Source organism: Pseudophryne corroboree, chromosome 4 (assembly GCF_028390025.1).
Source record: "Pseudophryne corroboree isolate aPseCor3 chromosome 4, aPseCor3.hap2, whole genome shotgun sequence".
NCBI lineage: Eukaryota > Metazoa > Chordata > Amphibia > Anura > Myobatrachidae > Pseudophryne > Pseudophryne corroboree.
The window spans coordinates 602,702,133-602,727,481 of record NC_086447.1 but is presented as its reverse complement, the minus strand read 5'-3'; the positions used below and the strand labels follow the sequence as shown (position 1 = coordinate 602,727,481).

General features: G+C 45.5%; 1 protein-coding gene and 1 long non-coding RNA gene across 3 annotated transcripts in view; one reads left to right on the top strand and one right to left on the bottom strand.

Moving 5' to 3' along the window:
- The window catches only part of LOC134910030 (uncharacterized), a 91,648-nt gene that overhangs the window by 31,926 nt on the left and 34,373 nt on the right, over positions 1-25,349 (bottom strand). Inside the window, exon 2 of the long non-coding RNA XR_010176097.1 lies at positions 550-703. This is a non-coding gene — a long non-coding RNA (uncharacterized LOC134910030). The remainder of the gene's footprint in view (positions 1-549; positions 704-25,349) is intronic.
- QPCT (glutaminyl-peptide cyclotransferase) overlaps positions 1-25,349 on the top strand; it is a 277,919-nt gene that overhangs the window by 237,569 nt on the left and 15,001 nt on the right. For both annotated transcript variants that reach the window (XM_063917570.1, XM_063917571.1), the window contains one exon: positions 788-904. In XM_063917570.1, the coding sequence (XP_063773640.1) occupies positions 788-904 (117 nt within the window). The remainder of the gene's footprint in view (positions 1-787; positions 905-25,349) is intronic.

Genomic DNA, 25,349 nt, shown 5'->3' with positions numbered 1-25,349 from the left:
TTGTAGCCCTTTTTTTCCTCTCCTAAAAATTACCCATTTTTGCGTGAAATCACATAGGACCCAAGATAAGTTCCCAGACCTATGTGTTTACGCGACTGCAATCGCGAAAATGGGGCTGTTTATCAGTGAATTTTTGGAGGGTGAAAAGAAAAATCCAGGATCAGTGACGGTGTGGGGGCTATTTGGATAGCCCTGGAGGGGGGGGGGGAGTCAATTAGCCACAGTAAATTCCACCCCCCCTAAGGCTTTTCAGATGCACCTTGGCATTTGCCTATAATGCCTATGCCTAGGGCTGGCTCTGCACAGCATTACACTAGTAAGCCAGTGACGTGTGGTGGGGTGAGGCAGAGCCTTTCCTGTCTTAATATCGTTTGTGCCAGAGTTTTGACTGTATAAAGTATATGAAAAATACAAAGAATGTGTTTGAAATATCGTCTTTGCATTATTCTATTGATTTTTATAGCCAAATCTCTGGAGTAAAAAGTCTATGGCAGGTGCGGCAGTGCCTCACCTGTCTATCTTTTCCGTACATCTCTGATCAAAACTCACCAAATTTCCAGGAGTTTATACGGCTGCACCTGTGTATAATGCCCAGATGTACCCTTTGGCTCGTATATTGCATGTAAATCTGTCTCTGGGGCCTGCCAGTGCCTCCTGAGCCATTTAGCTCACCACACGTCCCTGTAGTAAGCTACTGTATAACCTGTAACAACACAAAAAGTTAATGTTCATACAACTTCCTAGTGAATGAAAACTATTAATGTGATTGTATTTTGTTTCTGCTTAGAGAGAAGACTCCATGATCTTGGTTTACTCAAAGATCATTCTACTGAAACCTTATATTTTCTAAGCAGTTTGCGAGCTAGACAAGTTGATGATGACCATGTTCCATTTTTACAAAGGGGTAAGCAAAATAACCTGCATATCTGTAGTGATGATTCTGCAGAATTTTTTGGTAAAAAAATAAATAAAAAATAAATGTTAATGAATATAGCACTAAATAAAAAGTGAAACAGAAATCTGTAAAAAAGAACATCCTTCATGGGCAAATTGGCCATAACTCATCAGGAGTATTCCTGGCGGTCCAATTGGTTATAGGGTTGCCAACTGTTTTTTTTTTCCCTTGGAAAATGTGTTTATTAGAAAAGTCACACAAAATACAGATATAAAAAGAGTAAGAGTGGGAAAGTGCAAACAGCTAAAATACATGGATGTACAGAATATATAAAGAATAAACACTGTTGTGATGCATGAACTATGATAATAATAATGTTTGTTGGGGGAAGAGCATGACACCAAAATCAATAACCTTCTTCTCCAGGGCCCTAAAATGGTGGTGACCCTCCTTGACAAAGTTTCTAAATTGTACCAAGAAGTCAATTTGACCACTTGTCATGTGTATTCTTTTGTAGAGGGGAGTACAGTGATAAAGTAGGGAAGCTAAATGGCAAAAAAAAAAGCCGCTCTAGCTTCTACGTCAAGTGAGTATTTTACCCAATCCATTTGGTAAAGGAATGACAATCTAGAAACATTAAGGAACACCTCCTCAGAGAGAATTGTCTTCCTTGCTGCAGCCGCTATGTGGGACAAAAGCATTGAAGTGAATTTAAAGTGGCAAGAAGCAGAGGAAGATCGGATATCCCACAGTGCCCATTCTATACTCATAGCAAAAGTTATACCTAAATCACTTATTATGTAATTCTGTACCTTTAATCAAAAGTTGTGCACTTTAACACAGGACCACTTACAGTGCAGTAAATTCACATCTGGTAGAGAGCACTAAAAGCACTTGGAGTTAGATGAGACCCCTTTCAGGCATCTTAAATTTGGTGTGTAATAGGCCCTAGGGAGCAATTTGCAGTGAATTCCAGTGTATAAAGAGGATACAAGTTGCTTGTTAAGTCGTACACAGGAACAGTGGCGGATTCGGGGGGGTGGGGGGGGCACCAAGGCACATGCCCCCCCTGTCATTTAGGAACTTTTATTTAACCCTGAGTAAAGCTAACAGCATTAAGAAATAACACCCGTCCACCTGACACGATGATGGCTGCTGGCTGCCAGTCAGCCGCTGTCAGCCCTCCCCTGTCAGCAGTTCCACCTCCATTATTAGGATTGCTGGGCTATTGGCACCCTGCACTACGTGACATGCAGTGTTGCTGCGCACAGGAACCCAGCAGCCACCACGCTGACGCCATCATAGTGATCTCCGCTGACAATCCAGCCCAGCGGACTAAATCAAATATAGTGCCGCCGAGGGACAACATGCCGCAGGGACTCCCAGCCAGTCCAGCCGATGTTGCCCCCGAGGACGCCGATAACACGGTCCAGGCGCAGAGCAAGCCAGAGGAGGATGCAGTGGTCGGTGAGTAGCGGTGCTGCTAGATAAGGGGAGAAGGTCCAGGAGTTAGGAGGCTGCTGTTGAGTAGGAGAGTCTAGAGTGGGTGAGGATGGAGGCTGGATACTGCTGGGGGAGGGTAGTCCGGAGTGGGCGAGGACGGAGGCTGGCTGCTGCTGGGGAGGGTGGTGAGCTGATTAGCTGTGCTGCTATATAAAAGTAGTGTCCGTATTGGGTGTTAACCAGTAGGGAACCAAAATACTAGGTGAGTGAGCTGATGGAGTACAGTATTAATTTAGCAAAATCAAATAAAAGAATATGTTAAGTTATTACACATGGTATGATCAACTTCATTGACTCTCATTTCATACAGACGTATTGTCTTTTATGTACTGTTATGCCATTTAATGGGTGTGGATCAAAGGGTCGACAGTGACTAGGTCGACAATCATTGGGTCGACATGGAAAAAGTTCAATATGAGTTTTTTAGATATTTTTGGTGCCGTTTTCTTCGTAAAGTGACCGGGAACCCCAATTAGTACACCGTGCACGCTCGCCATGCTTCGGGCAAGGTGCCTCGCTCTGCTATCGCTGCACTCGGCACAGGTTACTATTCTCAATCGTTTTCCACATGGCTCATAAAGTATGAAAAAGTTCAAAAAATAAAATAAATGTGAAAAACTCATGTCAACCTTTTCATGTGTAGACCTTTGCCATGTCGACCTAATGACCATGTCAACCTAATGCATGTCGACCAATAGTGGTCGTCCTAATGAGTGTCGACCTAAGTGCTGTCGACCTAAAGACCGGATACCCGATTTAATAGAGTAACATATTTTGTGTTATAAATTTGACATTCTCTTTTAATTGATTTTGCTATATCAATTCTGTACTCGCACCCACTCAAACTTGGTCACGCATACTCCACTTCTAACTCCACCCCTCCTCTGTAGCCCTACTACTGATGGTGCCCCCCCTGTCATTTTTTTCTGGATCCGTCCCTGCACAGGAATTAACAATAGTTTGCAAGTTACCCCCGAAAAGACGTTTTGCCATTTAGCCATACCACCCTTAAATTATTTTAAACAGGTGACCGTGACCTACGTAAGAGAAGGGAAGATGTACCCTTTCTAGAAATCAACAAGCATACAGCGTATACATTTCGGAAAACTGCAGAGTATAATTGAGAGGGCGGGATGTGCAGTCCTAAATAGGTGATATGATTTTCACACCACTGGAAGGGAAAGGGATCACTCCATCCCTACATTGCACTTGGCTGAAATGCTAGAGTCTCAGTTTTTGCCAGGTTTAATGTGAAAAACAGAAATCAAATTAAAGTCACAAAGAACATCTAATAAGAAGGGAACAACTCTGTGGGGATCACTAAAATATAACCACAAATCATCTGCAAAAGCAATACTTTGATGTTGTGTGTACCACCGGGATGCCCTTCCACCATGAGTCCATTACAAAGTGCCTAATAACGGGATCCAAAGCTAAGTTGAAGAGCAGTGTGAATAATGACAGCCCTGTCTGGTTCCCCGTTGGAGCAGAAAAGAGGAAGTATTTAAGTCAATCGTTTAAAAAGGTCATCGGCTTGTGGTTCAATAATCGGAAAATGCGTATAAAAACCGTTGCCAATGAAGGACCCATACAATATACGACCAGGAAACCCGATCAAAAGCCTTATCAGCATCACAGCTAACCATAATATCAGATTGATTACCCTGTAATTGAGATTGAGCTAATGGCTCAAACAATGTACAAATATTGCAGATGTGACCCTGGACAAACCCATTCTGTGCAGAATGCAACAGTGAGGGCAGCAGCCATAGCAAGTGGAGTGCAATAAGCTTTGTAAACAACCTCAAATCTTGATTCAAAAGGGAAATAGGTCTGTAAAATTGTATTAGGGCAGGAGCCTTCCTGGTTTAGGCAATACAATAATGCGGGCCTCATTAAAATTATCGGAGGCTCATTGCCTTCCAGAATAGAATTAAAGAGAGAGGTTAAATAATAAAGGAGATGAGGGGCCAACATTTGGAAATTCTCTGCTCCAAAACCATCTGTTCCCGGAGACTTTCCTTTTCATAAAGATATAAGCAAGGAAAGGTGCTCTAAATCAGTTTGGAGGTTGTCAGAGAAGTTCTATAATTCTCAGTGAGGGTCGGCAGGAGCGTTTCTCTGAGGAATTGCATTCCAAGCGCAGGAGCATTGGGTGGGGATTTGTATAATGAATGATAATAGTGGATGAAGGCCTCATAAATGTCTGTTGGGTCAGTAACATTAGAAGATGCCATCATAAATTGGAGAATAGGAGATGATGAGAATGGGACCAAACTAAGGGGTCTATTCAGACCTGGACGCAGACACATGTTTGCATGCAGCGGCCACATCCAGGGTTCTGCACACGTGCAGCATCTATAGTGCACGTGCGTGACCCTTAACCATGTGGCGGATGTGGCAGCAAGGTGATTGACAGTGGCAGCATTCGGTGGGGAGGCATCAACGCAGCGTGGCAGGCAAAACAGGGGCATGTCGGGAGTGTTTTCGGGGTGGCTGTGTGACGTCACACGCAGCTGCTTCAGGAAAAAAGGTGCCGGACTACCTTCCAGTGCAGGCAGGGGTCAACCTCTTATAGATGTGTTCGCAATTAAATTGCAAACGCATCACAGGGCGACACCACACACATACTGGGCAGACTTGCCCTGTGCTGGGCGGCCCCCAGCATGTGAGTAGATGGACGCATATCTTGCTGTGGGAAGCAAGATCTGCGTCCATCTCTGAATAACCCACCAAATGAGCTAACAGCCTACCAGACTTATTGCCGAAGCGGAAGTATCTATTTTGCCGATGATCTAAATTAAACTGGGCTCGCTCAGTGCACAGTGTATCAGAATTTTTCTTAGCATCCATATAGTATTGTCTAGTGGTTGGAGAGTCATGGTAAATGGACTGCATCATAGATGTCTGACAAAGCCAGACTAAGTTAATCAGCCCAAAAGGATAAAGATTTATGTTTCATGGCCGTGTATTCTAAAAAACAACAAAACACAATAATGCAGATTTAGTGGCTGTCCAGAACAAATTAATATTGGAGACATGCTCCATGCATGTTCCAACTGAGTCCCAATATCAGCCAATGTTGCCGGGTAAGCAGGAAAATGGCAATTATAAGACTTGGCAAGGGGGTAACTCAAAGCCAGAGAAAACCAAACAGGGGTGTTATCTGAAACAGCTATCAACTGAACTCCAGATCCCACTACACGAGAAAGGAGAGTGGGAGAAATCAGCCAAAAGTCTGATAAAGCTAATTATTTATCGTATAACACAAGCTATTTCCTAACACTGTATAGCCGTAATGGCCGCTAAACCACGTGCACGTGCTACGCACTCCGTACGCTATTTGCATATGAAGACCTCGCACGTGGTACGCAAATTACGTACACACGCTGCGCTGGGTGTACGGAATACACACAGCGAGCGTACACACAGACAGTAACCTTTATAAACTTTAAACACAGAATATGCTTACACTGTATACCTTAGTCCTGTAACACCGTAATAATGTAACGCTTATTGACCTTAGTAATATAAAACCTGTGTGAGCGATTAAGACGCTCCGAATACCCTTAGCAATGTAATAAACACACAATACCTAGTTAGGTTCCAAAACCTTTAAGAGAGAGAGACGTTCAATGTAAAGAATATACAGTACAGCTTATACACTACAAAACTAACATTAATACCTAAACAGGATAACTATACGTAAATATACAATGGCGGCATAGTAGCAAACAATAACATACAATGAGAGAGAGTAAAAGGCTAACACAGAAGGAGAATGAAATGGCCACAGAGAACTTACACACGTGGGGAATGATCGCTGCGCAGTCCTGGAAACCAGCTCTCTAGTTAGTCAATGATGAAAACCTTTGTGGAGAGAAGACTGAGCTGGCCCAGCCTGGCTGTTCTTATATACACAACATACAGTACACTACAAAGGGCCCTACAATCTCATTGTTCATTGGACACAGGAATCTGTCTTCACATTATAACAAAAGGTCATAGGTTGGTTCGAACAGGTGGGCTGTGACTATTTCAAACTGCTCAGGTGGGAGGGAATCTCCGGTTTCCCGCCGCATGGATAATGAACTGCAAATACAGTAAATGTCCATAAACTTCTTATATACATAACTATACGCAGGAGCGATTAATCTCTTTCTAACCAACACCGGAATGTTACTAATAATATACTCTTCCGTTGCATACTAAACACCACTACTCAAAACCTGTCTGACCCTTCGTATCATGTAAAGAGGGATCTCTCTGTCCATGAACCAGTTACACTAAACAAACTTACTGATATTATTAAGGGGACCATAACCTATAAAATATACTATTTGGATTAACTATGTAACGATCGAGTCGCCCGCCAGACGCACACAAACTCTACCGTAAATGCGCATACCACGCGCCTGAGAGCACGACCGTGGAGGCGCCGTCACGCAACTGCGAATATGCGCACGCACGGGAGAGAATGTGCACGTGCAGCGGGCAAGCGCATGGGGTTAGTACAAGGCATCATAGGTCGCTATATTTTCGACTTTGACAGTCCACCCTTTAGCAGTCACCAATAACTGCCACTTCCTAAACAGTTCAAACAGAAAAATATATGTCATCATGTAAATACCTTTTTATGATTGGGTAAAGGGAGGAGAGGAGAAGGTGGGAAAGATGTGACCTAGTGAGATAGTAAAGCATGTGTGTATGAATCCGTGTCTGAGGGGTCATGTATCATCGTGCCGTACGTGTTTTAAATCAAGCTTCGAGGTATTGCGAAGTATACATTTGAATCCTTCTTATCCCGTATTACGGGTCTGTGGATGGGCTGTCAAACTCTACCGAGCTCTTATCGGCTTTTGGTTGTAACAAATGGGGTGCACATTAGTTGATGATACATGAAGGGGGAGAATATGTGGATGCTAATATGTGAGAATCACCTGTCGACTATGTGAGATACTACCTGGGGGTTGTAGGGATGAAGATAAGAAACAATCGTTATAAATGCAGTCATAAACTATGTGAGTTTTAACGTACAGTCGCCGATTGAGGTCTTGTTGATGTCTTGTCTTGATGTACATGTTGTCTGATGTCTCTCGGTGCTTTTGCTGTGAGTGGCGAACAAAAGCTGTTCCAGTGTCCATAAATTTACAGTCTCTAAAGTATTGGGTTTCCAGTAGAAAGTTAAAGTCACTAAAAGTATTGGGTGTCTGTGACACAGTTCATCAATGGTCTGTATAAAAGAGATTGTCAAATTCTTCTTCCAAGCGGATGTCTTTGTACCTTGGAGGAAAACAAAGGAGAAACGGGTGAAAGAAACGGACCGTGGAATCACATTTTCATCACAACATTGTCTCTATCGTTGGGTCATAAATTAAATTAGTAGTTGTTATTACAGTGTCCTCGCTCCTCAGACTCATCACTCTGGTATTATCTTTACACTTCGTTAAAGTCCGAACGCATCTAAATATCAGACCAACCAATATGACGACTCCCAAAATACACAAGAGAAATTTCCCTACATCCATGATAATGCCTTGGGCCCATTCTCCTAAACCAGAGAACCAATTTCGTGGGTTCAACCATGACACCCAACCGGTCAGCTCATTACCCACAGCAGCGAGAGTGAGGTTATGCCTCCTTCGAAACTCCCACTTCAATTGCAAAATGTCATCCATCTTTTGGTCTATGACCTCGGCCGGGTCCTCAGTGCTGTTTGTAATATACGTGCAGCACTTTACACCATATTGAGTTGCTAGGGTAACACAATACCCACCTGTCACTGCCGTGAGGTAATTGAGAATCATCCTATGCTGAACCAGCTCTGTTTTGTAGGCTTGTAACTCTCTCCCAGTGTACCTGAACGTGTCGTCATACATTTCGGTGATATTGTCTAACAAGTTTGCTAGCGCAGATATATACCTATAATTTATCACTCCTCTGGCGGCACGAGTGATATCTAACGCGAGTAGGAATTGAATCCCGGTGGATTCATGGATCAAATCAGAGGCCGGATGCTCTGTCCTCTCTATCAGGTGCCGTTTAACGACGTGCTCGTAATGAGTGTGAGTAAAAGGAGTTAGGCACCGCGGTGAATGTCTTTCATTTTGATATGGGATACAGTCATTACTTCAGGCAGTACTTTTCCAATGTAACACAATCCCTCTGAGTTTGGGGCAAGCCACTTATACGCCTTCCTCCCGCATATGAAATATGCATCATCGGGGAGAACATATGGGACGGAGTATGACATAACCATGTTACAAACTTTCCATGTGAAATCTCCTAACCCTAATTCTCCCATCTGTCTAGTACACGTATCTGGTTGTACGATATGTGCACAGTATCCTGGTGATACTTCTCCAACTCGCATGGTCCTACTTCCTAGAGTATATCTAAACCGGAAAAATTTTCCACTGTCGGCTATCTGGCGTATAAGCTTTGGATCTATGGGCATTCTATCGGCTCTATGTGAAAATGTCATGGTTTGATTACTCCATGACACTTCCCAATTTCCCGGCTTTCGGGGATTGGAAATGTTAAAGCATAATAAGGACCTATCCACATGATATTGGTGGAGCTTCAAACTAGGAGGACTAGAGATATTAAACCTCTTGTCCACCGGCCTCCCACCACTTAACTCAAGTACCTCTCCTATAGTTAAAGGGAATGGTACTAGTCCTGATTTGCTATGACCTTGAGGTACTTGAGAGCATACCCAACAGTCTGTCTGGTTTAACACTTTACCCACTAAGGAGTGATAGTCACTCAATGGATGCCGGTCCATGTGGATATTAAAACTGGACTGACATTTCTTGATGCACCCATCCTCAACTATATTGTCACAATGCCTACAGATGCAGTTCTCTTCAGCTAACAATCCTTCACAATTCCTTCTATTGTCAATGCTACCAGATCGTTTTCTGATACTCGCCTTTACTCGGTGATTGTGCTGCTCTTGGAAAACTACGCCTCCATCCTGGTCATCAGAACCCATTCCAGATCCTTTCTCGACCTCCATGGTACTCTCTCCGAAACAGACTGCTCTGGTCAACAACAGGGTCAACAGGAAAATCCGTATCACAGTCTCTTGGGGTAAGTCCATCTTATAGGAGGAAAAGGAGAAGAATGAGAAGGGGGGAGGAAAATAAGAGGGAGATGGGAACTGGAGAAAATAACAAAAGGGAAAAAGAAATCTGGCTCGACAAACGCCTCCGGTCTTATTATTCTCAGCGCTCAGGTGTCGTCTCAACCTTCCCGTAACAGACACTCTAGTGATACAACCTCTACCGTCTGTTCTTTGTCACGGGACTTCTCTCGGTCAGCAACCTTTTTACAATGAGACGAATGGACCCAAGTCTCCCTCTCGGCAACCATCAATGCTGTTGTGCTGGTTAATAAGACTTGGTATGGTCCTTCCCATCTGTCAATAAGGCAACCTGAGCGTAGAAAATTCCGTATCATTACATAATCCCCAGGTTCAATGTCATGACAATTACTGTCTGGCAGATCAGGAATCACCAACTTCAGATTATCATTCTGATTCCTCAATTGTTTACTCATCTTAACCAAGTACTTTACGGTTACTTCATTGTTACACTTCAAATCATCCTGGGGGTTAATCATAACATGGGGTTGTCGACCAAACAGAATTTCAAAAGGAGACAGATTAAGAGGGGACCTGGGAGTGGTTCTGATGCTGTATAATACGAGGGGCAAAGCTTCTGGCCATGGCAATCCTGTTTCAGCCATTACCTTGCTTAATTTGTTTTTAATAGTGCTGTTTACTCTTTCCACTTTCGCACTCGCATGGGGGCGGTACGGAGTGTGCAGCTTACTATTAATTCCCATCAACTTACACATTACTTGAAAAACTTCACCTGTAAAATGGGTACCCCTATCACTCTCAATGATTCTAGGGATACCGTACCTACACACAAATTCCTGCACAATTTTCTTTGCAGTAAACACAGCGGTATTTGTGGCCGCGGGAAATGCTTCAACCCAATTTGAGAACACGTCAATACAAACCAATACATACTTTAAATTTCTACACGGTGGCAATTGTATGAAATCAATTTGTATTACCTGGAAAGGGCCATCTGTAGGAGGGATATGGGATGGCTCTGTTGGTATTGTCTTTCCGATATTCTTCCTCAAGCAGGTGAGACATGTCATCGCTCATTTACCCGCATGGGAAGAAAATCCTGGGGCGCACCAATAAGCTCTTACCAACTTACACATTCCTTCTTTGCCTAGATGAGTCAGCCCATGTGCCGCTTCCGCTAGACTTGGAAGGTATGCTCTTGGTGCCACTGGCTTACCCTGTCCATCTGTCCAGAGTCCTGAGGACTCCTTGCCATATCCTTTTGACCTCCAGACTGCCTTCTCTTATGGTGAACACAAATGTTGCATTTCACACAATTTCTGTGTGTTGACAGTATTAGATACCATCAGTTGTGTGATGTCTGTCTGTATGGGGGTGCCGGCTGCTGATTTGGCAGCTTCGTCTGCTTGGCTGTTACCAAGTGATACCGGGTCTTGGCTATACGTGTGAGCTTTACACTTGATAACAGCCACTCTGTTGGGTTCCTGTATCGCTGTTAGAAGTCTTTTGATGTGGGCTGCATGCGCTACGGGTGTGCCAGCTGCCATCATGAAATTTCTAAGGCGCCATAGGGCCCCGAAATCATGGACTACTCCGAAGGCGTACCTAGAATCAGTGTAGATATTGGCTGACTTGCCTTTAGCCAATTCGCATGCTCTGGTTAGGGCAACCAGCTCAGCAACTTGTGCTGAGTGTGGTGGGCCTAAGGGTTCCGCTTCTATGGTACCTTGGTTATCTACGACTGCGTATCCAGTACACAAGTCTCCCGAGTCCGTCTGTCTGTGACAACTACCGTCAGTGTAGAACGTAAAATCTACATCTTCTAGTAAGTTGTCACTGATGTCAGGCCTTGCCGTGAAATTTTGGGTCAAATATTCCATACAATCATGTGTGTCATTGTCTTTACTAAATCCTCCTTCACCATCACTCTCATCCTCCACCCTTTGTGCCTGCCCAGGCACACCTGGGAGATACGTTGCAGGATTTAGTGCGCTGCATCTCTTTATAGTAATGTTTACCGGAGCCATTAATGCCAATTCCTATCTTGTAAACCGTGCTGATGAGACGTGTCTGGTTTGGGCAGAATTCAGTAAGGATGACACTGCATGTGGTGTATGAATTGTGAGGTTGTGTCCTAGCACTACATCTTCGCTTTTACTTACTAGCAATGCTATCGCTGCAACACTTCGCAAGCATGTGGGGAGGGATCGCGCTACCGTGTCTAGCTGAGCAGCATAGTAGGCTACCGGCCTGCTGGCATCACCATGCTTCTGGGTTAAGACACCTGCCGCACACCCAGCACTCTCTGTTCCGTACAGCTCAAAGGGTTTCCCATAGTCTGGCATACCTAATGCTGGTGCCTGCGTTAGGCACTGTTTAAGTCTCTCAAATGCCATCTCAGACTCGTCTGTGTGCGAAATCCGATCAGGTTTGTTTGAGCAGACCATCTCCTGCAAAGGCAAGGCCAGTATGGAAAAACCTGGGATCCAGTTACGGCAACACCCACACATTCCTAAAAACGTTCTAATCTGTTGCTGGGTTTGTGGCAGAGTCATGTCATGAATTGCTTGAATTCTATCAGCGGTGAGGTGTCTCAGTCCTTGTGTCAGACAGTGTCCCAAATACTTCACCCTGGTCTGGCATAATTGTAACTTATCTTTGGAAACCTTGTGTCCGGTGTCTGAAAGATGAAACAGGAGTTGTTTCGTATCTCTCAGGGACGATTCAAGCGAATCTGAACACAGCAGTAGGTCATCTACGTACTGTATTAATATTGATCCGCTCTCAGGTTGAAAAGACTGTAAACAATCATGCAAGGCCTGTGAGAAAATACTTGGACTGTCAATGAAACCTTGTGGTAACCGAGTCCAGGTGTACTGAACTCCTCTGTATGTGAATGCGAATAAGTATTGACTGTCAGGGTGCAGAGGTACAGAGAAGAAAGCGGAGCAGAGGTCAATCACAGTGAAAAATTTGGCAGTGGGAGGGATTTGCATAAGGATGACAGCTGGATTTGGCACTACGGGGAATTGACTCTCAACTATTTTGTTGATCCCTCTTAGATCCTGCACTAGTCTGTAACCCCTCCCCCCACTCTTTTTAACAGGGAAGATGGGACTATTGGCAGTGCTGGACGTCCTTACCAGAATGCCCTGTTGTAGCAAGCACTCTATTACAGGGTAAACTCCTAACTCCACCTCTGGTTTCAGAGGGTATTGTGGGATTTTTGGAGCTATCCTACCATCTTTTACTTGTACAACTACTGGGGCTACATTTGCCATTAATCCAGTGTCTTGTCCATCCTTGGTCCAAAGTGATTCCGGTATCTGGGAAATCATTTCCTCTACCTTGGACGGACACCTATTTACAACAACAGTGTGTGACATTAATCTTGTTGGGGAGTTTAGCATATCCTGCACTTCCTGAGCGTGGTTTTCGGGTATGTCCAAGAACACACCTTCAGGAGTACAATATATGACACATCCCATTTTGCACAGTAAATCTCTCCCTAGGAGATTAGTCGGAGCCGATGCAGCTAGCAAAAAGGAATGCTTGGTATGCAAGGGCCCTATCGTAATCTCTGCTGGTTTGCTTAAAGGATAGTGCTGTACTACTCCTGTTACTCCCATGGCTGGAATTGTTTTACCAGTGGTTCTCATGCCCACGGTCAAATTTATCACTGACTTGGCCGCCCCCGTATCTACAAGGAAATTTAGTGATTTACCAGCTACATCAATTGTGACCTCGGGTTCACTTCCAAGGCTCGCAATTAATTTCACTGGCTGCAGATTACAGGTATGGCCCCACCCCTATGGTGTGTGGTGCCCTCCCTGTATCGCACTGGCAGCTATTACCTGTGAAGGGGGTAAATGGGAACTATCAGAGACTTGCCAGTCTCTTCTTGGGGGATACCTTCTTGTTTCCCCTGCGTGTGGCTCATAACTCCGTCTCTGCGGTCCTTGATCCCAATTTCGTGTGTCATGTCGTTGTCTAGGGGTTTGGTATGATTTTTGTATATTTTTCACTCTACAGTCTCGTGCAAAATGTCCCTCTTTGTGACAATTATAACAAACTACCACATTTGACTTACCCACAGGGGTCTGAGACTTATGCTGAGTTGGTCTTGTGGTAAGGGCCTGTATACTTACGGCCATCAGCTTATCACTCTGCGACTCCCTGTGTCTGGTGATGTTCCGATCATGATCAATGGCGGCCTCTCTCAAAGTAGCCACCGACAAACCTCGCCAACATGGTTGGGTGGTCTGTACCCTCGTCCTCAATACTTCCTTTAAACCATCCATTAACACGGATACTGCTACTTCTCTATGATTCACATTTGTTTTAATGTCTTCTATCCCTGTATACTTAGCCATTTCCTGCAGTGCCCGATGGAAATAATCAGCAGCTACTTCTCCCTCTTTTTGCTTGATGGAGAAAATTTTGTTCCATTTGACAACAGCTGGGAAATATTCTCCTAACTGTAAATTGATTCTTTTTACATTATCTTGGTTGTACGCATCCGTAAGGGGTACCTCTTCGTCTAATTTACAGTCAGCGATAAATTTCACTGAGTCGACATTGGAGGGTAAACATGCCCTCAGCAATGTCCGCCAATCTTTGTTAGTGGGCTCTGCAGAGTTACCTAGCTCTCTAATGTATCTCTGGCTTGCAGCTAGATCTTTCCTAGGATCAGGGAATTCAGACATCATTGATCTTAATTCCGTTCGGGAAAAAGGGCAGTGCATGGCGATGTTTCTGACAGGAGTGACTCCTGAAGTGTCAGTTTTCCCATTTGGCACTGCAATTACCCTAACGGGATTAAGTTCAATAACATCATTCTGAGTAGATTCTACAACATGTGGTGTAATGGTTTCTGCATAGTGTACAGTGCCGTACTTACCAGTTGATACGACCTCACCTGTCCCTCCACTAGGGGCCTTTGATACTACTCTTGCGGGTTGGGCCGTGCCCACTGTCGTTTCTGCTATGGTGGCTGCTAGAGAGAGTACCGATATTGTGGTGGGCTCATCCTCTTGGTCGCAATCCTGGGGAAAGTTTAAAACAGGGTACAGCTTGCATGGGTTAGCATTAACATCAATGATTTTAGTTACATTATTCTTAACCTCTATACATTTATTAAGTGCATGTTTATCATACACCAGTGTGCCATTCTCTGTAGCCAATTTCTCTCCTGTTATGTATGGTGGTGGGGGAGCGGTGGCTATCAGTTTCCTGATAGGGTTAGATCCAGCCGCTTGAGCCAATCCTCTTTGTATTTCACTTTCCTGTTGCCATAATTGTAAATAATCATAATGTTTGATCCGTCTCTTCGCAGATTTAATGAGACATATCCTTCTCCTTAGATTTTGTAACACCTCAGGGCTAAAACTGCCTACCCGTGGGAACTTTTCCACGTCATGCACAGTCATTCTTTCCCATTCATCGCACAAAACCTCTGTGTGTGAACCGTATTTCTCACACATGATATACCTTGCCGACCCTATTGGCCGGTTTACTAAATCAACCTGAACCAGGGTTGATCGTCCCTTACCTGAACAACTGGCCCCCATCTTTGCAGGTGTTGCTTTCACTACCTCTGACCTTCAAATCAGGGTCTTCAGCGAACCCTTACAAAAACCAAGATGTCCGGGGTAGGCCGACGGTGAAAAATCGACCGAGTGCTTTCACCCACTCTTCGCCCACGTTGGCCAGTACTTCAATCACTGACTCAGAGCTGCTGTACCCAACCTAGGGCCCCTATAAACCTTTATTTACTGGGGCGTGTGGGAGTAGGTTACCCATCCCCAGCAAGTATCGGTTGTTAGAGAATTCCTGAGTGACCAGCGAACCTCCCTTAAAATAAAAAAATTTACACAAATCACGTTAGAATGTACAAATAGCGTTTATGACCCCTCTAGCGTACGCAAACGGTACTGGGTCAAGTTACAAACTAATGCACATAATTACATGCGGTACAATCGTACTGCACATAAGCAACTAATCTTATGTGCGGAACGACCAACGGAATCGAAAATTACGGCTGCGAATTCCTTCAGCCAGAGCTTGATGGCCTATATGGGTACCGCACCAACCCTCCTGTGGTTGTGCTCCTTTTTGTACTATCTATAGCGGACTTCCTAGTCTGCTGTACCTAGACCTCCTGGTCTGTCTCTCTGGACCTCCTGGTCCGTGACCTCCTGGTCTGCTATACTCTAATGCTCTTATTTCAATACTAACAAGGGATGCCTCCCAAGCCACCACGCTGTCACGATCCGGGTATCTGGACGCCATTTCTTACCCATCAGATGCCTCCTAAGGCTGGCTCAGCGCTCCAGGACCGGATCCCATCTGTTATCCTGATGTGTACATTCCTGTATCCTCTCCTGTCACTCTGGGACGCTGTCACAGTAAACGCCATATTACACCTGGCATGGCGTCTCCCACGGCCTCCGCCGCCGTCCCTGAACTTCTGCATGCAGAGTGTCTGAGTGGCGATTACGTCAGCCGCGGCCTCCGCTGTGTCCGCGTGGTTGGATGTGCATCTGTCAGCCTGGCGCCTCCTGTCTCCGGTGGCCGGCGCCGCCATTACTGTTTTCATTACCACATGGATTACAAACCAAACTTCCCTCCAAGTGTCTGCATGGGCGCAGCCATCTTGGATTCTGTCAGCTGATCATTTCCACCAATCTGTTCTCAGTATTGATAATCTGCATAATTGCCTAGCCAATCCCTTCCTTGCTGCAGGTATAAATACACTGTGCCTGAGCAAGGAAGGCGTCAGTGCTTTGGTTGTCAAACCTAGTTCCTGTTTGTCTCTCTCCTGTGATTGTCTTCCAGGTTCCAGCTCCTGTCTCAAGACTTCCTCCATAGAGACCCGCACCAGCATTCCACCTGCGGTGTAGCCTGACTCTCCAATCCATTGTGGATTCATCTGTTTCCAGCTACAACATTACCTGCTTCCAGCTCAGCTTCCAGCAGAGTACAGCTTCCCTTAAAGGGCCGGTGTCCTTTCTACACTTTACCACTCTCCACCGGTATTATTATTTCTCCGCTCTCAAGTTCTACATTTCAGTTCATATTTCATCGCTCCCAAGTTCATTTATTATTTAACTGGTTCCAGCCAGTATCCACTCCGTGCTAACAACAGTCTGGTTCCAGCCAGTATCCACAGCAGCTGTTTTATCTTCAGCAACCCAGCTTTTCCTGGAACACCAGCTGGCACAATCCTGGGTTATCTCCATTGCTACAATCGGGCCTGGTAAGGACTTTCCATCTAGAAGATCATAAGAACTATCTCACACTACCAGTGCCCTGTGGCTCCTGCCATCCTGTAGTACCCAGGAACTGTATTTATTCTTTGCTGACTTTTACGTTTTCTTTTACTGCTGCTGTGTTGCGGAGTTGTCATAATAAACATCATTGACTTTTATCCAAGTTGTCGTGGTCACGCCTTCGGGCAGTTATTATTCATGTTACTTACATGTCCAGGGGTCTGATACAACCTCCCAGGTTCCGGTACATCTCAGCCCCTACAACTGAGGCTGCCTCCCGTCAGCTCAGGCCCTCAGTTGTGACAGTAAGCACTGACCTAATGAATCCAGCCGGAGACCAGGATCAAGCGGCCAGGCCGATGCAAGAACTGGCAGCCCGACTAGAACATCAGGAGGCTGTACAGGGCCACATCATCCGCTGTCTCCAGGATCTCTCTACTCGGCTGGATGGGATTCAGACAACTCTCCGTGGATCAGGCGCGTCTGGTGCGTCAACCACAGTGACTCCAGCTATAACCCCACCCACCTTACCCATTTCTGCTCCACGTCTTCATCTTCCAACGCCAGCAAAATTTGACGGATCTCCAAGATTCTGCAGGGGATTTCTCAACCAGTGTGAGATTCAGTTTGAGCTACAACCTGGCAATTTTCCCAGTGACCGTACAAAAATTGCCTACATTATTTCTCTTCTCAGTGGCTCAGCCCTTGATTGGGCATCACCGTTATGGGAGAGGTCCGACACCCTGCTATCTTCCTACACTGCCTTCGTGTCAACATTCAGACGCATCTTCGACGAGCCAGGCCGGGTAACCTCAGCTTCATCCGAGATTCTCCGTTTACGCCAGGGGTCACGTACTGTAGGACAATATCTGATACAGTTCCAGATCCTGGCATCCGAACTGGCATGGAACGACGAGGCCCTGTATGCTGCATTCTGGCATGGCTTATCTGAGCGTATTAAAGATGAGTTAGCTACCAGAGACTTACCTTCTAAGTTAGATGAGCTAATCTCACTCTGCACGAAAGTTGATTTACGTTTCAGAGAGAGAGCAACTGAGCGTGGAAGATCATCCGCTCCAAAATCTTCTGCTCCTCCTCCTCGTCAACTGTCACCATCTAAAGATGAGCCCATGCAACTTGGCCGTTCCCGTTTAACTCCTGCTGAGCGCCGAAGACGTCTCTCCGAGTTTCTCTGTCTCTATTGTGCAGCTCCGTCTCACACCATTAATGCCTGTCCCAAACGTCCGGGAAACTCCAAATCCTAGCTCGCCAAGGAGAGGGCCGGCTAGGAGTAATGATCTCCTCTCCATCTCCTCAAGATTGTAATCTCCCAGTCTCGCTTCAAGTTGCTCAACGTTATCGGAACGTCATTGCCCTCCTTGATTCCGGAGCAGCTGGGAACTTTATTACCGAAGCCTATGTTAAACGGTGGTCCCTACCCACCGAGAGACTTCCTTCGTCCATTTCTTTAACTGCCGTGGATGGCAGCAAAATTTTTGATGCAGTTATTTCTTTAAGGACTCTACCAGTTCGTCTGAGAGTGGGAGTTCTTCATTCCGAACTTATTTCTTTTTTAGTGATTCCAAGAGCCACACATCCTGTGGTCCTGGGCCTTCCATGGCTCCGTCTTCACAATCCTACAATTGATTGGACGACTACGCAAATCCTGGCATGGGGTTCCTCCTGTGCTGAGACATGTTTGTTTAAAGTATTGCCTGTCTGTTCTTCCTCCCCCAGGTCGTCTGATGTTCCACCTCCTCCATATCAAGATTTCACGGATGTGTTCAGTAAAGCTTCTGCTGATATCCTTCCTCCTCATAGAGAATGGGACTGTCCGATTGATCTCGTTCCAGGGAAGGTTCCACCTCGAGGCCGAACTTATCCGTTGTCTCTGCCTGAGACGCATTCTATGGAGGAATATATTAAAGAGAACCTAGCAAAGGGGTTCATTCGACCTTCTTCTTCTCCAGCCGGCGCAGGCTTCTTTTTTGTAAAAAAGAAAGATGGTGGTCTGCGGCCGTGCATCGACTACAGAGGTTTGAACGACATTACCATCAAGAACCGTTATCCTTTACCCCTGATTACTGAGCTCTTTGACAGAGTTAGCGGAGCTACCATCTTTACAAAGCTGGACTTGCGAGGTGCATACAATCTCATCCGGATTCGTGAGGGTGACGAGTGGAAGACCGCCTTTAACACCCGTGACGGACATTATGAGTACCTCGTCATGCCCTTCGGATTGAGCAATGCTCCAGCTGTCTTCCAGCATTTTGTCAATGAGATCTTCAGAGACATTCTATACCGTCATGTCGTGGTCTATCTAGACGATATCCTCATTTTTGCCAACGATTTAGAGGAACATCGTTTTTGGGTTAAAGAGGTTCTGTCCCGTCTCTGTGTCAATCATCTCTATTGCAAATTAGAAAAATGCGTCTTTGAAGTCTAGTCCATTCCGTTTCTAGGGTACATTGTGTCCGGTTCCGGACTAGAGATGGATCCTGAGAAACTACAAGCAATCCAAAATTGGCCGGTACCCTTAACCCTCAAAGGGGTCCAGAGGTTCTTAGGGTTCGCCAACTATTACCGAAAGTTTATACGAGACTTTTCCACCATTGTGGCGCCTATTACTGCTTTCACTAAGAAGGGTGCTAACCCGTCCAAGTGGTCTGAAGAAGCCATGCAAGCATTTCATCTTTTAAAACAAAGGTTCATCTCTGCGCCTGTTCTGAAACAGCCTGACATCGACTCTCCTTTCATCTTAGAGGTGGATGCCTCCTCCGTTGGAGTAGGAGCGGTGTTATCTCAGAGGGCTAAAGATGGCCATTTACACCCTTGCAGTTTCTTCTCCCGGAAGTTCTCCCCAGCTGAGCGCAACTATGCCATTGGCGACCAGGAGTTGCTAGCCATCAAGCTCGCTCTAGAAGAGTGGAGGTATCTGTTGGAGGGAGCTTCTCATTCAATCACCATACTTACAGACCACAAGAACCTTTTATACCTGAAGGGCGCACAATGTCTCAACCCTCGTCAGGCCAGATGGGCACTTTTCTTTTCCAGGTTCGACTTTAAACTCCAGTTCTGTCCGGGCTCTCAGAATCGCAAGGCCGATGCCCTTTCCCGCTCATGGGAGCAAGAAAATGAGTCAGAGTCTTCAGACAAGCATCCTATTATAAATCCGTTGGCATTCTCCACGGTAGGGATGGACTCTACGCCCCCATCAGGGAAAAGTTTTGTGAAGCCGATGCTAAGGAAGAAGCTCATGCATTGGGCCCATGCTTCCCGTTTTGCCGGACATACAGGTATCCAAAAAACCCTGGAGTTTATCTCTAGGTCCTATTGGTGGCCAACTCTGAAAAAGGACGTCTTGGAGTTTATTGCATCTTGCCCAAAGTGTGCCCAACATAAAGTATCCCGCCAGTCGCCTGCGGGGCAACTGGTTCCACTATCCGTTCCCCGTCGACCATGGACCCACTTGTCGATGGATTTCATTACAGACTTACCCATGTGCAACAAGTTCAATACCATCTGGGTGGTAGTTGACCGGTTCACCAAGATGGCACACTTCATTCCTCTCACCGGTCTTCCGTCAGCTTCCAAGTTGGCTCAAGTATTCATACAAGAGATCTTCCGACTCCACGGTCTTCCTGAAGAAATTATCTCAGATCGAGGAGTTCAATTCACAGCCAAATTCTGGCGAAGTTTATGTCAAGTCCTCCAAGTCAAGCTAAAGTTTTCCACGGCTTACCATCCTCAGACCAATGGTCAAACCGAGAGGGTGAATCAGGACTTGGAGGCCTTCCTCCGCATCTATGTGTCCTCCTCTCAAGATGACTGGGTTCAATTACTTCCCTGGGCCGAGTTCTGTCATAACAACCAGTATCATTCTTCATCTGCTTCAACACCATTCTTCACTAACTTTGGATTCCACCCTAAAGTCCCTGAGTTCCAACCGCTTCCAGCAACTTCTGTTCCCGCAGTGGATATCACCTTGCATCAGTTTGCCAATATCTGGAAGAGCGTACGATCAGCTCTGCTCAAGGCATCGTTCAGGTACAAGAAGTTTGCGGATAAGAAGCGTCGAGCAGTTCCTGCTCTCAAGGTGGGTGATCGGGTATGGTTATCCACGAAGAATTTGAGGTTAAGAGTTCCCAGTATGAAGTTTGCACCTCGCTATATCGGTCCTTTCAAGATTGAACAAGTCATCAATCCTGTTGCTTACAGACTCCAGTTGCCTCCCTTCTTAAAAATACCCAGGACATTCCATGTTTCCCTGTTGAAACCGCTGATCTTGAATCGGTTTCATTCCTCACTTCCTCCAACTCCGAAAGTCCAAACTCAACGAGGCGTTGAGTATGAAGTGGCCAAGATCCTGGACTCACGTCACCGTTACGGTCAACTACAATATCTTATTGACTGGAAGGGTTATGGTCCTGAGGAACGTTCATGGACCAATGCTTCTGATGTCCATGCTCCTGCCTTGGTCCGGAGATTCCATTCCAAGTTTCCTCAAAAGCCAAAGAAGTGTCCTGGGGCCACTCCTAAAGGGGGGGGTGCTGTCACGATCCGGGTATCTGGACGCCATTTCTTACCCATCAGATGCCTCCTAAGGCTGGCTCAGCGCTCCAGGACCGGATCCCATCTGTTATCCTGATGTGTACATTCCTGTATCCTCTCCTGTCACTCTGGGACGCTGTCACAGTAAACGCCATATTACACCTGGCATGGCGTCTCCCGCGGCCTCCGCCGCCGTCCCTGAACTTCTGCATGCAGAGTGTCTGAGTGGCGATTACGTCAGCCGCGGCCTCCGCTGTGTCCGCGTGGTTGGATGTGCATCTGTCAGCCTGGCGCCTCCTGTCTCCGGTGGCCGGCGCCGCCATTACTGTTTTCATTACCACATGGATTACAAACCAAACTTCCCTCCAAGTGTCTGCATGGGCGCAGCCATCTTGGATTCTGTCAGCTGATCATTTCCACCAATCTGTTCTCAGTATTGATAATCTGCATAATTGCCTAGCCAATCCCTTCCTTGCTGCAGGTATAAATACACTGTGCCTGAGTAAGGAAGGCGTCAGTGCTTTGGTTGTCAAACCTAGTTCCTGTTTGTCTCTCTCCTGTGATTGTCTTCCAGGTTCCAGCTCCTGTCTCAAGACTTCCTCCATAGAGACCCGCACCAGCATTCCACCTGCGGTGTAGCCTGACTCTCCAATCCATTGTGGATTCATCTGTTTCCAGCTACAACATTACCTGCTTCCAGCTCAGCTTCCAGCAGAGTACAGCTTCCCTTAAAGGGCCGGTGTCCTTTCTACACTTTACCACTCTCCACCGGTATTATTATTTCTCCGCTCTCAAGTTCTACATTTCAGTTCATATTTCATCGCTCCCAAGTTCATTTATTATTTAACTGGTTCCAGCCAGTATCCACTCCGTGCTAACAACAGTCTGGTTCCAGCCAGTATCCACAGCAGCTGTTTTATCTTCAGCAACCCAGCTTTTCCTGGAACACCAGCTGGCACAATCCTGGGTTATCTCCATTGCTACAGTCGGGCCTGGTAAGGACTTTCCATCTAGAAGATCATAAGAACTATCTCACACTACCAGTGCCCTGTGGCTCCTGCCATCCTGTAGTACCCAGGAACTGTATTTATTCTTTGCTGACTTTTACGTTTTCTTTTACTGCTGCTGTGTTGCGGAGTTGTCATAATAAACATCATTGACTTTTATCCAAGTTGTCGTGGTCACGCCTTCGGGCAGTTATTATTCATGTTACTTACATGTCCAGGGGTCTGATACAACCTCCCAGGTTCCGGTACATCTCAGCCCCTACAACTGAGGCTGCCTCCCGTCAGCTCAGGCCCTCAGTTGTGACACACGCGCTGTCACTTTCACGGATGTACCTCTACGAGAACTCGATTTCTAGGTTCCAACCAAAATGAGAAACTTATATATATATATATATATGCACACACTCTTTCACCTCATATACTCTTTACTTTCGTTTCTGTACAGAATCCCTTTCATTCAGTATCGCAGTCTAGTCCCAGAGGAGTTACAACTAGAGAAGGATTTATTACGCTAAAATTTAGGACACTGAGATTGACTTGCGTTATTATCGCGTTGCCTCCGTATCGCCTACTAAAACAATACTATCGTGTGATTTGTATCACGTGGGCGTATCCGTACGCTTCGTTGCGTAATATACATATAGTCATATATACATATATATACATACATATATACATATAGTCGGCCTTTGCGTCGCGTACGCTTGTCCCGCCCCTTGTTAGAGACACGTGTACGCAGGCCAGATATGTCCACAGTAACACAACTAACACGTTAATATCAATGCAAATGATCTTTAACTGTAATCATCTACCGAGCACCACACAGATCTTCCTTGTATCTTAGGCAAAGCCGTGTGCGTGCTTTACAAATTACTCCCTTACGTATTAATTTTACATTTAACTACCAATGGCAACAAATCTTTCTCAGCACGTTATCAATGATAAATGGCAAACAGGAAGGCGAGATGTGAAATTACGCAAATGAAAAATGCAGGTGTGTGCGTGTGTTGCGTACGCAATGTGTATCAAGCAGAAATAAACAGTTTTAAAGGACAATAGCGTACTGTTCTTACCTTCCGGTTCCGGATTCCACCAGCACTCCTACAACGTAGCGATGCAGACGCTTATCTAGTCAGCACTACCGTATCCCCAACCACCAACACGGATACGAAGGGATACTACCTTCCCGCCCTTTGCTGACAGATAAAGTCTGCTTGTGTTCGCTAGTGCGGATATGTGGAGGAAGGACGAGCCCCCAATTGATAAAGCTAATTATTTATCGTATAACACAAGCTATTTCCTAACACTGTATAGCCGTAATGGCCGCTAAACCACGTGCACGTGCTACGCACTCCGTGCGCTATTTGCGTATGAAGACCTCGCACGTGGTACGCAAATTACGTACACACGCTGCGCTGGGTGTACGGAATACACACAGCGAGCGTACACACAGACAGTAACCTTTATAAACTTTAAACACAGAATATGCTTACACTGTATACCTTAGTCCTGTAACACCGTAATAATGTAACGCTTATTGACCTTAGTAATATAAAACCTGTGTGAGCGATTAAGACGCTCCGAATACCCTTAGCAATGTAATAAACACACAATACCTAGTTAGGTTCCAAAACCTTTAAGAGAGAGAGACGTTCAATGTAAAGAATATACAGTACAGCTTATACACTACAAAACTAACATTAATACCTAAACAGGATAACTATACTAAATATACAATGGCGGTATAGTAGCAAACAATAACATACAATGAGAGAGAGTAAAAGGCTAACACAGAAGGAGAATGAAATGGCCACAGAGAACTTACACACGTGGGGAATGATCGCTGCGCAGTCCTGGAAACCAGCTCTCTAGTTAGTCAATGATGAAAACCTTTGTGGAGAGAAGACTGAGCTGGCCCAGCCTGGCTGTTCTTATATACACAACATACAGTACACTACAAAGGGCCCTACAATCTCATTGTTCATTGGACACAGGAATCTGTCTTCACATTATAACAAAAGGTCATAGGTTGGTTCGAACAGGTGGGCTGTGACTATTTCAAACTGCTCAGGTGGGAGGGAATCTCAAGTTTCCCGCCGCATGGATAATGAACTGCAAATACAGTAAATGTCCATAAACATAACTATACGGAGGAGCGATTAATCTCTTTCTAACCAACACCGGAATGTTACTAATAATATACTCTTCCGTTGCATACTAAACACCACTGCTCAAAACCTGTCTGACCCTTCGTATCATGTAAAGAGGGATCTCTCTGTCCATGAACCAGTTACACTAAACAAACTTACTGATATTATTAAGGGGACCATAACCTATAAAATATACTATTTGGATTAACTATGTAAGGATCGAGTCGCCCGCCAGACGCACACAAACTCTACCGTAAATGCGCATACCACGCGCCTGAGCGCACGACCGTGGAGGCGCCGTCACGCAACTGCGAATATCCGCATGCACGGGAGAGAATGTGCATGTGCAGCGGGCAAGCGCATGGGGTTAGTACAAGGCATCATAGGTCGCTATATTTTTCGACTTTGACAATTCAATATGAGATTAGGTGTGGTGGGTGTGGGAAAATGTATATTCATGAGATGTGGGCTGTTGGCATCACCATGGGTCACATAGCCACAGCGTGCTAGTCAAAAAGCTTAAGGAAAGTGGTGTTCCCTAATTCCCACCTCTCCTGCAGAACGGTTGAGGCCAGAGCACTGAACCATGTTGCAGTTTCCTCATAAGATTATGAGTTAGGGCCTTGGGGAGTATAACCTGTGGCAATTGCAAATAATTTACCAAATAAAGACAGTTTATTAAAAGGAACCTCCCATCGGGGTCTACAAAACTATCCTTAATTTGATGCTAATGGTGCCTGTTAAACAAAATCACCACCTATGTTTAGAAGTAAAGGAGGCAGGTGGGACGTAGAACATTTGGGTCAGACCTACACCATTGAGTTTCCGGTAACAAGGCTATATCAGGCTTAAATTGCCTAAGAT